Raw genomic sequence first — 15,079 nt, forward strand, 5'->3', positions numbered from 1 at the left:
AAAGAGACGTATCGTGATTCTAACTAGTATTTATCTTTTTAAACGCTGGAAAAATAAAGATTTTAAAATTCCCGAGAAATAATATGTTTAAAATACCAAAATATGCGTGTTTCTTTTAATAACCTTTATACATTGTGTACAAATATTTCATGAGTTTATCAATGCCTAAAAATTAATTGCACCAAAACATCTCAATAAACCATTTAAAACGATATATCTTATCTAAAAAGATTATATTTTAAATTGTAAGCTTAAATTAAATTTTAAATCTTAAACTTTACTTGTATAAATAATAAGAATCAACTCACTTCACTCAATTTGATTAATTAAAACGATTAAGTCACAATTAAGATTGCTTAACTCTCCGCATGAATCATATTAAGATAACAAACAAATACGATTTTTATTTCAAAAATATGTAATAAAAAAAAAGATTACTCGCAACGTAATTTAACACCTTCATAAACAGCTCTGAGCCAAATACCAACGGCGTGAGCCCCCGGATCTGGATAACTTCGAGGTTCAATTTTAGTTCTTTGAGCGGTTTCTTCCGCAGAGGCTACGGCCATACCAAAAGCTTCCACATCACTCATATTGGAATTTAGACTTTCTTCCATTACTCGAGCACAAGTACATAATGGGTCTATTAGTGTCATATCACCTTCTTTACTGTGTGTATACCTATAAATAAATGAAAATAATGATTAATTTAATTTCTAAAAAATATTAAATACAGGGTGAACAAGAATGTGTAAAAAAGTATTTTATTTCTTTCATAATAAGATTTTTAAATGATTACTTTCTTTCAATTTAGAGGTTAAAAATAACATTTTAAACATCAGATTGTTTTTTTAATTAATATGACGTTTGAAACGTCAAAGTATCATTTTCAATGCTAAAATCTGATCAACGATAAAATGACTGTTCCGAAAAATCTTAATTAGGAGAAGCAAGATTATAAAGAATAAAAAGTAGGTTAATAATATTAGAAGATGTTTAAAATATTAATAAACCCTTATTACGTCAAAATTGACATGATCTAATGGTAATAAATTTTAAAAAACTGAAAAAAATTAGTTTAAAAAAAATTAATAATGTCAAAAATGGTATTCATTAGACGAATTAGAATTAGTAACTCATTATGATTGATAGAATTGGACGATAAAGTGACGATAACTGTCATTTAAAACATTGACGTTTATAACGTCAAAAATAATATAAAAAACTTCGAAATGAATAAATAAACCTAGAATATTTTAGATAGAACCTTATTGAAGTTAAATACTTTTTCATACATTTTTACATCACCCTGTACATCAAAGTTAATAAAACGTATTGTACCAAGTTGACCAAAGATTTAAACACGACTTAAAGAAAAAGAAAAAGGAATGAAATATTTTAATTTATTCAGAATACATATTATATATTTGCTCACAAAATTGAGCATAGAGGGGAATGGAAGATAGATAATTATGAATACATATTTCAAATAGTTATTAATTTAGTTTAAAGTTTCTGATATATACAGGGTGTTTCCGTAAGTTGTGGCATAATTTTAATCACAAATACTAGAGTCAAAATGACGATACCCTCAGATATAGGCCTTCAAGGTTAAGAAATTTTCAAACATTTTCTTAAATATTTTCAATATCGTTTGTCTTAGGGCCGGTTTATCAATATCTAGTTAAGACGATTTATCTGTCAATTAAAATTGTAGCTGATAGATAATGTCGACGAATCGTTTATCCACCCGTAGTTTAGGGTAATCTTATAGATAAATATGACATTTGGATACCCACCAGATTGAAGTACTGGTTAAGGGTTTACCTACTAGATATTGTTAAAAAAATGTGAGCACAAGCTTGGTTGCTTGGTGAAAGGAAATGACAATAAAATCAAAATATAACGTCAAAAAATAAATTAAGCTTATAATTGTGATGATGGATAAGCAAGATGGAAAAGAACTTGCTGATGGATTTGGCAAACGAATATAAAAATGTTATAGACAATAAATAATACTCTAGTAATTCACACTTAGGGGTACCATCTATGTTCTATCTCGTAGGTTGCTGCCTGTCGGGTAGAAAGTTGCTGGATAAACGGTTCACCGAGGTTATCTGTTAGGCAAGTTTATCCATGAGTTGCGTATCTAACAGATTTAACTCGACATTGATAAACCGGCCCTTAGAAAGACTAAATTTGACAAACACTGCAATGTTATCACAAGAAATCGTTTAAGATCACTATTGGAAATATCGAACCACGTGATCAATGCTATACAGAATGTTCACAAAGGTTATTTCTTTAATAATTATATTATGTCATAAACCTTTAAATTTTCTAACTGATAGAAAAACATTTCTAAATATCGAAAGACATTTACGTGAGACAGGAAATTTAAAACAGAAGCATGTAAATAACGGTAATCAGAGGTCAGTTCGTACACCCAAACTAGAAGAAAACATTTTGGATTTTGTGGCAGATCGTAATACACCTAGTATTGTTGATAGCAACAGTTTAGACATTTCAGAATGTCCATAGGAACATGGCATGTCTTACATGAACAGCAATTGTATCCATCCATTTGTCGAGAGTACAAAAATTAAAAATTGCTGATCATTCGTTGCAAGTACAGTGTTGCCATACTATGATGGAAAAATGTACTATTGATGCTGCGTTTTTAGAAAAAAGTACTTTCTATAGATAACCATTAATTTGAGAAATGCTGAAGAATAATTTTGTTGAGGAAAATCTAGATTTCATGCTACGTTGAGTAATAATTTGACAGATTTCTTTTAAACAATCTTAAATCTTTTTGTGAATAACTCGAAAACGGTGCGTCTAATCAAAAATTTGTAAGAGTAAAAATAATTTCAAAATTGAAATAGGTTTTAGAATCAGTTGGAAAATTGGTTTATGACATAATAAAAAAGTTTTAAAGAAATAACCTTTGTGAACACCTGTATAGCATTGATCCCGTGTCTGCATATTATCAAAAGTGATCTTATACGATTTCTCACGATAACATTGCACTGTTTGCCAAATTTTATCTTTCTAAGACAACCATATTGAAAATATTTAAGAAAATGTTTAAAAATTTCTTAACTTTGAAGGTCCATATCCTAGGCATTTTGGGTTTAGAGTTTAGACCAACAATTTTTACACCAATCGTCATTATTTTGACTCTAGTATTTGTGATTATAACTTACAGACTTAAACATCCTGTATACAGGATGAGTTATTAGTATTTCGGCGCGACGGTGGATAACCGTTTGAAAAACAAAAAAATATTTTATACAAAAGTTGTTTGACTCATCACTTTCTATTACGTAAAATTATTTTCACTTATACAGGGGTTCCATTTACGCGTAACCGAGAGTACGTCACAATTTAAATGGAACACCTGTATATTTTATCATATTATGAATACAATTAAATTTGTTTATACAACCATATACAGGGTGATTCTCAATACGCATAAACTTGCGGATTCATTCCTCATGACAAATAATGATTAATTGGTGAAAAAAATTGTAGCGAAAGTTTTTTAGTTTCCTAGATATCCTTGAAATTAATTTTCGAATTATGAATGCATAGAAATTACTTGAAACTGCGATGGTGATAAACAATTGGAATTTTAACAACTGTTGTTTAAGTATGTACACTTTTGTCATTGTGCCATTTAAATTGTGTAATAAGTAATAATATTTGAAGCTTATAAAAATTATGGCGCACAATTTCTCTAACGAGGAACTTATGAACATGGTAATGGCATAGGGGAATCACAGCAAAATTCTGTGTTTGCAACTCGTCTCTATGCAGAAAGGTTTCCAGAGAGAATGTGGTAGGGAAAATGGCAATATTCAACTAAGACTTGGACAAAATGGAGAAGCATCAGCCACAATCTCGCAATCTACAATTTGGCGAATATTGAGGCACAACCAACTCCATCCATATCACGTGCAACCTGTATAAGCCCTACTAACAGTGGATCATCCCCCTCGAGTACAATTTTACGAGTGGTTGCTGCATCAGCATCAGTTGAACCCAAACCTTACTAATAAAGTTTTAATTACGGACAAGGCTATTTTCACACGTAATCATGGTTTAGGCCACGCTTGTGGAAAATCGATTCGGCGAGCCCAATTGTGTATACACTTCATTGATGATAGTATTCAAAGATATTAGATACACTATACAGGTGTGTATAAAGCTTAGTTACTGTTGATGTTTTTCAAATGGCTTTTTCTTAAGTTCTTTAAATGGAACATCCTGTATATTGTGTGCTAGTTGAATTGCTCATCAAGTTCCCTTTAATTAATAGTAAGTATGTCACATGTCTAACTTTAATAGTTTTCCTGATATTTAGAATTTAAAGAAAAATATGTAATAAAATGTCATTATTGTAATATTATTCTGTCCTTTTTTTGTTTTTTCTTTTTTGTTCGTCTGTCATTTGTAAATCAGTAATATTATATTAAAATACAATTAAAAAAACTTTAATAAATAAATATCAAAAGGTGATAAAAATACAATTAAATGGCAAATAAATCCCTTTTTTAATTACTAAATTATTTGAAGGAAATGCAGCAACAACTATAAACAATTACTAAACGTTGCTCAACGAGTAGGTATTAATTTAATTAGTATTTAGATTATCCTTTGTACAAGCATTAATGCGCTGTATAAAAGATCTTGAGGTATCTCTTAACATGTGCCTCTTATTTTCTCTAAAGTCGTAAATTATATGGCAGAACAATTGCATATTTTATTACTTACATCTTTTTAAATCTCATAAAGTATCAAGTCGCATTAAAATTTTGTATATTGCAGCAAAATATTTTACATTATAAAATATTAATCAACTAATAAAAGGAAGAACAAAATGAATTGATAAAAATAGACAGAATATAATATTAAGTACAATAACGCATATTTTATTACACATTATTCTTAAAATTCTAAATATCAGGAAAACTACTAAAATTAGATATATCACATACTTACCATTACTTAAAGGTAACTTGATGGGCAATTCAACCAGCACACAATATACAGGATGTTCCATTTAAAAAATATATGAAAAAGTCATTTGAAAAACATCAAAAGTAACTAAGCTTTATGAACACGCTGTATAGCGTATCTAATATCTATTATCTGACATAGTTTCAAGGCAAAATTGGAAAAAATATCGTTTTTACATTGTTTTTAAAAAGATCCTGCAATGGACACATTTTGAAATTTCTTGAAGAAATTTCTTAATTCCCCAGCGATTTTTTGTACAACAAAAACTCCGGTAAGGCCCCGTTTTTCTCTAGGTTTAGGCATCATACTACAATCATCAGTAACAACTAATAATCGTGCTTTTATACCCATACTTTGCGCTCTTTCAATAGCTAATCCAAAATTTAATCTAACTCCACAGTTATTAGCAATTAATATTTCTTGAAGGCTATGAATCTTATCCGTGTTTATGGGATGTGTTTATGGGTGTATGGTAATAATAGTGCTTATCAGAACACAATCCAGAAGAGTATCAAAATTTTGTTTTGTCATCCGTAGATGATTTTTATAGCTTGCAGAATCTTCTGCTGCGAGTTCTCGTAGAAGTTTTGCAGAAGCACCTAGCACGTAGATCGACGACTAATCCATGCTTTAACCCAGGCACGATCTTTTTTTCCATCGACTATTTTGCATGCTTCGGAAAGTTCACTCGATATATTGCGCACTGTGCAATACACTTTAAAAATGAAACTGGCCTGTCACTTATTTTTGTTTTCGCACATGTAGTGTAAACCTTTACTGGCGTGCAAATAGAACTGGCGTCACTAAATCCATGCAGCCTACAGAAATAGGAACTAATGAAACAGATATAATGACGTAAGAGAGCATGGTAATATAATACGGTACTGTAACTTGTGATCTTAGTATTTTTAGTACTGTCAATCCTTTTTCAGTAATTACAACCAATAAGTATTGTTAGTTCTTCGGGTGTTGTAAATTCACCTGAATACTCCCATTTTTTTTTTGTTATTGACTCTTATTCTGTTCCTGCCTTTTTTATTAATTTCCTAATAAGTTATTTGAAATGAGTTATTAATAGATAATAAAACATACATACCTAACATCCACATATAAACAGAAATAAATTTCACATCACATACCCCGCAAATATTCACAACAAGGAGATATTAAGTCTAGTTAACGTGGTAAAATATACTTTATGAACTTACATAATTAAAGCGGATATAGCTCTTTTCAATGCCTGTAACCACATTTTACCATCAACCAATAGATTTTCATCAACGTCCATAAATTGTTTCCCTGCAGCTTCAAACATAATAGCATATAAACAACCCGTAGTTCCCCCGGTTGCTGTTTCAAAAATTGAACCAATCTTGAGTAAAAACACAAACGGACAATTTAAATTTGGTGACGGCAATTGACCGTTAATAGCCACAGCGGCTTGTTTTATTCTTGTACCTGCGTCTCCATCCCCAAATTCCGAATCGATAATATTGATTTGTTTCTCGCAAGAAATTAATGCGTCACAAGCAAATTGAATTACTAAAAGAAACGTATTTGCTTGTCTTTTTCCTAAACGTGGACCACGGAGTTCGAAATTATTTGAAGGTTTATTTTTGCTTTCTAACATGTTGATATCTGGGGTGTTGTCTAAGATTAACGGTTGGACCCAAGCAGCGCAATCTACTTTTTCGTCCAACATAGGAAGGATGGTGGTGGGATCTTTTAATTGTATTATTGTTATAATAAATCCATGCATATCAATTGAAGTTATGAATTTTCCTATGATAACTCGAATGACTGGGACGTTTAACGTTCTTAAGTAACTTAAAATTTCTTTTGTAAAAATGTTTACTTCTAGTTTTGAAGCTGACCCTAAATTATTTACTAATACAATTACAGGGGTTGTCGCGTCAATCATTAATTTGTGCTCATTGTTTTCATTTGTCATTTCATTGAAGATGATTTTACAAATATTTTCTGCTGATGTTAGTGGCATTTGAATATTTCCCGTTTCGCCGTGTAAACCAGCAGCAATTTCTAAACTGATTTTTGGTAAACTATATTCGCATGTGTAACAACTACCTAGTTCAATATTTTTGCACTGTTTTATAGAAACAGAAATAGAAAATATATTTTTTTGAAAATCATCGCAAAAATCATAGATTTCTTCTACAGTTTTTCCTAATTTTGCTAATTCCCCAGCGATTTTTTGTACAATAAAAACTCCGGTAAGGCCCCGTTTTTCTCTAGGTTTAGGCATCATACTACAATCATCAGTAACAACTAATAATCGTGCTTTTATACCCATACTTTGCGCTCTTTCAATGGCTAATCCAAAATTTAATCGATCTCCACAGTTATTAGCAATTATAGCTAAAACGCCTAAACATCGTTCGGTGGATAATTCAAGTATTGTACGAAGTATGTTTAAGCTGGATGGTGCTATGTATATATCACCTTGTATGGCTGCCGTTAGCATTCCTTTACCAACAAATCCAGCGTAACAGGGTTCGTGACCCGAGGCTCCTCCAGCAATTAATTTTACTTCATCCATTTCTTCGTAATCTTTACGAACAACCACATTTGCAAAATCGAATAAAGCCAATTGGGGGTTACAAGAAACCAAACCTAGCAGACTTTCAATGGGTACCGTTGGAACATTATTGATAAAGTGTTGGTTTCGTAATAAAACATCACCAGCCATTGCCATTATTATAACTTTTTAAGATACAAGATAATTAAAACGTAGGAATAGGAAAAATTGGGGTTACGATTTGAAATCTTTGAGGTTATCTTCTGAAATCATACTCTTTCTATACGTTATTGCTTAAATTTAGAATGAAAATTATATTTATAATAAATTCTTATAATAAAATTGGTAGACTTACAAGGATTAGCACAAATATTAATTTAAAATGTTCCATTAAATTAAATAAATATCATTTAAAACATCACACAAAAAATGTCAAATTGAATTAAATGTATTTGTCAAGTATTTGTATTGTATTCTTCTACTGGTCGGGTTCTGGAGTTTGAACTTCATGTCACATCATTGTCCAGTAACATAGTTTCTTTTGATTCTATTTCTTATTATATAATAATAATAATAATAAATTTATTGCACACTCAAAGTACAAAAACTATAAGAAAAAACTACAATATCGAATTGCTAATAGCAAAGCAAATACAGCTGTAACAATATAAATTTGAGGGAAGCAAAATGAGCTATTTCACAGAATTCGTCGAAGACGATCCGTGATCTTCCAATGGTCATCACAAACACATCTAAACTTAGCTAACTAACTAATGATACTTAAACTTAAAAAAAAATAATAAAAAAGAAAAAGAGAAAAAAAAATAAAACAGACAAAACTAAAACTAAATTAATTATCGGTTTGATATAACACAATTTTGTAGCGACTCACAAGCGATCTATGCGAGGGGATAGTTAGTAAGTTAGCATATCTAGTGTTAACACTATGCGTATCTCTTCTGGGTACAAATCTACAATGCAGATATGGAGGGGAACCCGAGATCAAAATTTTATAAAGAAAACTAACCGAATGCAACCGCCGGCGGTTTTCCAAGTTTAACCAACCACAGTCAGACAGCTTGTGGCTAATACGGTGAGGACGACGAATCCCGTAAATCATTCTAAGACAGGAATTCTGCACTTTTTGTAATCTGTCTTTATCCCTTCTATACAAAAACTCACCATAGACCGTGTCCAAGTACTTCAAGTTGCTAAGCACTAAAGATTCACACAGCTTACAAGACTTGGAGAAAACATGCCGCTGATGAAATATGGACTTAAGAGCGCTGTATGACTTACTTATTAAGTAAGAGGTATTCTTAACAAAACGCAGATTCCTGTCCAGAAAGAGACCAAGATCCTTAACACAATCGAAAAACGGGATAGGCACAGACCCGAGTTGATCCTCGCACCCACGTCCACGTGTCGGTCCGAACAGAATAGCTTGTGATTTCGTTGGGTTCATCACAAGGCAGTGTCGTTTTGTGTATTTAAGCAAAGCCTCCAAGGTAGAATTGATACTATTCTCAGCACCCGCGGCGTCTTGTGGATATCTGGATCTGTGTATGAGTCTCGTCGGCGTACAGGTGGTTGCATCCCAGAAGACGACTTGGTAGATCATAGGTATATAAAGCGAACAGAATTGGTGATAGGATAGCACCTTGGGGAACTCCACATGTGACATCCAGAGAATCCGAATGGACACGATCAACAACAGCTGATCATCAATCACGCAAGTCAGCGCGGTGGCACATCCATATCCCGATCTAAAACTTGACTGATAGCGAGGCAACAAGTTAAAAGTGTTAATATGGCGACGGAGCTGAGTCTCCAACAATTTCTCAAATATCTTCGCTAAAATAGGTAGAATGCTGATCGGTCTCAAATCCTTTACCTATGGGTTTCTTTTCGGTATGGGTATCACAAGTGACTCCTTCCATGCTTCAGGAAAAGTATCTATGCACGCATTAAAGACATGAGTAATACACCCAGACATTTTGCGTTCAGTCCATCAGCACCCGTAGCAGTGCTCCTGATAGAAGAGGAGGCGCAAAGCACCTCAACCTCGGAAACGTGCTCGAAACGCATCCTCTGCTCGGGTGAAATCAAGGGATTAGAACGGTAGTGCTCAATGATCGTGTCGTCCGGTAATTGAGGCTGAGGCAAGACGAACTCAGAGTTAAGAAGGTTCGGGTCTCTCAAAGCAGGAGGTAACGTTGTATACTCCCTGTTTGAAATATTAAATTTTTTTGATTTCTGACCAAAGACACTTTTTGTTATTATGATGTCTGTCACACTGGTACTTAAAATAGGCCTTTTTTTGACAGCTCTGGTCGTTTCATTCCTTAGTGACTTATAGCACTCATGATGCGAAGCTCTTCCATATCTCCGATAACGTTTCAATATCTTCAATATGATATCTTCCCTCTTCAGCTCAATCGAACTGCCCCACTTTTGCGTCCAAACTCGGAAATAATACCAATCTCTCTTATACGATTAACATACATGATTATAACTTAATTTAGTAAATTGGGTGTATTGTAGTGGTGGAATGGATATCCGGCTTTAGCCGGATATTAAAAACCTATTACTTATTGTTAGTACTCCACCATTCACAAGAATTAGTATCTTTTTTAGGTGTTGGACACTGCAGATAATAACCAAGTTCAACCTCAATAGGACATTTTTCATTGAATACAACTTTATTTATATCAAGTTTGGCTTCAGCAACCTCATTGTAACAATCCCAATTCGATACATAAAATCTCTTGTTGAAGTTTCGTCTAGTTTCCTTCTCTTCGTATGTAACTCATCATCACATTCATTACTAACAGAACTGTCGCTGTTATCACTTTCGATTATTAATTAAAGTATCCTGTTTTTAATGCAAAAAGCCGTTTTGAAAAATCACTTTTAGTTCTTGAAAAATAAATTTTTGAAGTGATCGACAATTTTTTCGAATTTAGCAGTTTTCGCCGATTAACTTTTAAAAATTTGTATAAAATCCAGTTCTGGAAATATGAGTATGAAAATTTCCCAAAGTGTTAATAAAAGTGTCCTCTTTCCAATGAACCAACCCGTTTTGAAAAATAATTTTTAGTTTTTGAGAAAACAATATTTGAAGATTTGATAAAATTTTCGATGTTGCAATTTTCATCAATAATTTTCAAAATTCGCTATAAAATTCATTTCTTAAAGGATCCTTGTGGAAATATTACCAATTATTAATTAAAGTATTCTTCTTTTAATCCAAAAAGCCGTTTTGAAAAATCGCTTTTAGTTCTTGAGAAATAAATTTTTGAACTAATCCACAATTTTTTCGAATTTTACAATTTTCGCCGATTAAGTTTTAAAAATTTGTATAAAATCCAGTTCTGGAAATATGAGTATGAAAATTTTCCAAAGTGTTAATAAAAGTGTCCTCTTTCCAATGAACTAACCCGATTTGAAAAACAACTTTTAGTTTTTGAGAAAGCAATATTTGAAGTTTTGATAAAATTTTCGACGTTTTGAATTTTCATCGATAATTTTCAAAATTCGCTACAAAATTCATTTCATGAAGGATCCTTGTGGAAATATTACCAATTATTAATTAAAGTATCTTCTTTTAATGCAAAAAGCCGTTTTGAAAAATCACTTTCAATTCTTGAGAAATAAATTTTTGAAATGATCAACAATTTTTTCGAATTTTACAATTTTCGCCGATTAAGTTTTAAAAATTCGTATACAATCCAGTTCTTGGAATATGAGTATGAAAATTTCCCAAAGTGTTAATAAAAGTGTCCTCTTTCCAATGAACCAACTCGTTTTGAAAAATAATCTTTAGTTTTTGAGAAAACAATATTTGAAATTTTGATAAAATTTTCGATGTTACAATTTTCATCGATAACTTTCAAAATTCGCTATAAAATTAATTTCTTGAAGGATCCTTGTGGAATTATCACCAATTATTAATTAAAGTATCCTCTTTTTACTGCAACAAGCCGTTTTGAAAAATCGCTTTTAATTTTTGAGAAATAAATTCTTGAAATGATCGACAATTTTTTCGAGTAGTAGTAGTAAAAGTATTTATTCCGGAATTACAATTATTATACAAACATTATTTACAGTTATATTTTAAATTTATTATATTGTCATATTCTCCGGAACGGGCTCTCGACCGAGGTCCTCCTGCCCTTGCTGAACTCTCATCCATATAATAATTATAATTTACTTGATATCATTCAACAAATAACTAATTGACATCCTGTAAAGGGTTATTATCCGAAAGAAATAGCGATCTGAGACTGTGGTTTTCAGTTATTTTTAAATTGCTTTCATTAGCAAGTGCAACTATTCAGTCTGTAATTGGTGTTATTTTACATTTCTCATAAAGAAGTTGATTCGACAGGTTATAAAGTGGATTTCTAGGGTTTCTTAATTTTGTTATGCATCTTAAACACGTTCTCTCGGCAACTTCAAGATTTCGTCTGGGTTGGTTTCCTACATAGCACAAAATTGATGCTCCATAATCCAAAATCGGTCTGCAAATGGTTTTATAAATGTCGACTGCGCATTTAAAACTGATGCCTCTGTTTATATATGTTAAACATCTAAGATATTTCGTCCTAGCGTTCGATTTTTTAGTGTGAATATTAAATTTTAATTTGTTATCTAGATCAATCCCTAAATATTTGCACACCTTAATTGGAGTAATCAACATATTAGCTATCGATATTTTAGGTGATCTACCAGATATTCTATGGAATGGTAATAATAACTGTGTTTTTTGTGGGTTAATTTGATTACGCCATGTTCTATACCAGCTTTCTATTTTTTCCGTCAGATTTTGAAGAGTTTCTAATGCTCCATTCAAAGTACGATCATGCGATATTAACACCGTGTCATCTGCGTATTGGAGAATGTATGCTTTCTTATTATGTTTCTCAGTCATCATATCAAACACAAATATGTTTAGCAATTTTTGCCGATCAAGTTTTAAAAATTCGTATAAAATCTATTTCTGGGAATATGAGTATGAAAGTTTTCCAAAGTGTTAATAAAAGTGTCCTCTTTCCAATGAACCAATACGTTTTGAAAAATAACTTTTAGTTTTTGAGAAAACAATATTTGAAGTTTTCATAAAATTTTTATCGATAACTTTCAAAATTCGCTATAAAATTCATTTCTTAAAGGGTCCTTGTGGATATATTACCAATTATTAATTAAAGTATCCTCTTTTTAATGCAAAAAGCCGTTTTAAAAAATCACTTTCAGTTCTTGAGAAATAAATTTTTGAAATAATCGACAATTTTTTCGAATTTTACAATTTTCGCCGATTAAGTTTTAAAAATTCGTATAAAATCCATTTCTTGGAATATGAGCATGAAAATTATCCAAAGTGTTAATAAAAGTATCCTCTTTCCAATGAAGCAACCCGTTTTGAAAAATAACTTTTAGTTTTTGAGAATACAATATTTGAAGTTTTGATAAAATTTTCGATGTAGCAATTTTCAAAATTCGCTATAAAATTCATTTCTTGAAGGATCCTTGTGGGAATATCGCCAATTATTAATTAAAGTATCCTCTTGTGTTGCTTCGTTAGTTAAATCATCATTAAAAAAGTTCATTTTGTATCTTGGATCCAATAAGTTGACATATCTTATCAGCTTTCGTATTAATTTCATTTTTATTCAAATATCGCAATAATGGGGTAATGTAGGGTATCACTTCAGAAATGTACCAGAAATTATAACCATAATAGCCGAATATCCGGTATCCGGCTTTTCGCAAAATCACTATCCGTTCCATCACTAGTGTATTGTTACTAACTCATTATCAGTTGAAAGTGAGCTTATTTTGAGAACAGTTAAGTATTAGAATAAAATGTCACGACTTTGCATTCATATAATATTGGCCCCACTTATTATTTTTTTAATTCCAAAAATGGAAATTACTTCTCGAGATATGTAGTTTTAAAATACATGATGATTATTTAATTTATATAATAAAAAAAAGAGTTACTTTCACACAAAATCGCGTAGAACATCAAACAAAAACGTCAAAAGTTTGTTGGAATATTTGTTATAGTACCTGATTAAACCCGATGTCTGAATTGCAACAGTTATACACTTTATACATTTATTTAAATAATTATGAAAAAAAAATTATAGCAACGTAATAACAACAAGCAAATAAAACATTTCTGAAGTGATACCCTATATTGCCACATTATTGTGATATTTGAATAAAAATGAAATTAATAAGAAAGCTGATAAGATATGTCAACTTATTTGGATCCACTAAAAGTTATTGTTCAAAACGGGTTGATTTATTGGAAAGAGGACACTTTTATTAACATATTGCGAAATGTTCATACTCATATTCCAAGAAATCGATTTTATATGAATTTTTAAAACTCAATCGGCGAAAATTGCAAAATTCGAAAAAATTGTCGGTCATTTCAAAAATTTATTTCTCAAAAACTGAAAGCGATTTTTCAAAACGGCTTGTTGCATTAAAAAGAAGATACTTTAATTAATAATTGGTGATATTTCCACAAGAATCCTTCAATAAATTAATTTTATAGTGAATTTTGAAAGATATCGATGAAAATAGCAACATCGAAAATTTTATCAAAACTTCAAATATTGTTTTCTCAAAAACTACAAAGTATTTTTCAAAATGGGTTGGTTCATTGGAAAAAGGACACTTTTATTAACATTTCGGGAAATTTTCATACTCATATTCCAAGAAATCAATTTTATACGAATTTTTAAATCTTAATCAGCGAAAATTGCAAAATTCGAAAAAATTATCGATTATTTCAAAAATTTTTTTATCAAGAATTAAATGTGATATTTCAAAACGGCTTTTTGCATTAAAAAGAGGATACTTTAATTAATAATTGGTGATATTTCCTTAACGATCCTTCAAGAAATTAATTTTATGGCGAATTTTGAAAGTTATCGATGAAAATTGCAACATCGAAAATTTTTTCAAAACTTCAAATATTGTTTTCTCAAAAACTAAAAGTTATTCTTCAAAACGTGTTGGTTCATTGGAAAGAGGACACTTTTATTAACATTTCGGGATATTTTCATACTCATATTCCACGAAATCGATTTTATACGAATTTTTAAAACTTAATCGGCGAAAATTGCAAAATTCGAAAAAATTGTCGGTCATTTCAAAAATTTATTTCTCAAAAACTGAAAGCGATTTTTCAAAACGGCTTGTTGCATTAAAAAGTAGATACTTTAATTAATAATTGGTGATATTTCCACAAGAATCCTTCAATAAATTAATTTTATAGTGAATTTTGAAAGTTATCGATGAAAATTGCAACATCGAAAATTTTATCAAAACTTCAAATATAGTTTTCTCAAAAACTAAAAAGTATTTTTCAAAATGGGTTGGTTCATTGGAAAGAGGACACTTTTATTAACATTTCGGGAAATTTTCATACTCATATTCCAAGAAATCGATTTTATATGAATTTTTAAAACTTAATCGGCGAAAATTGCAAAATTCAAAAAA

The 15,079-nt window shown here is 30.8% G+C and overlaps 1 protein-coding gene across 1 annotated transcript; it reads right to left on the bottom strand.

Moving 5' to 3' along the window:
• Positions 1–378: 378 nt before the first annotated feature.
• Positions 379–7,995, bottom strand: LOC111416254 (triokinase/FMN cyclase-like). The gene is made up of 3 exons (XM_023048222.2): positions 7,917–7,995; positions 6,234–7,854; positions 379–681 (listed from the first exon to the last, which is right to left on the bottom strand). The coding sequence occupies exons 2-3, from the start codon at positions 7,736–7,738 to the stop codon at positions 435–437; spliced, it is 1,752 nt and encodes a 583-aa protein (XP_022903990.1). The 5' UTR covers positions 7,739–7,854; positions 7,917–7,995; the 3' UTR covers positions 379–434.
• Positions 7,996–15,079: the final 7,084 nt, after the last annotated feature.

The sequence above is a fragment of the Onthophagus taurus genome, chromosome 6 (genome assembly GCF_036711975.1).
Source record: "Onthophagus taurus isolate NC chromosome 6, IU_Otau_3.0, whole genome shotgun sequence".
In the NCBI taxonomy this organism is placed as follows: Eukaryota; Metazoa; Arthropoda; class Insecta; order Coleoptera; family Scarabaeidae; genus Onthophagus; species Onthophagus taurus.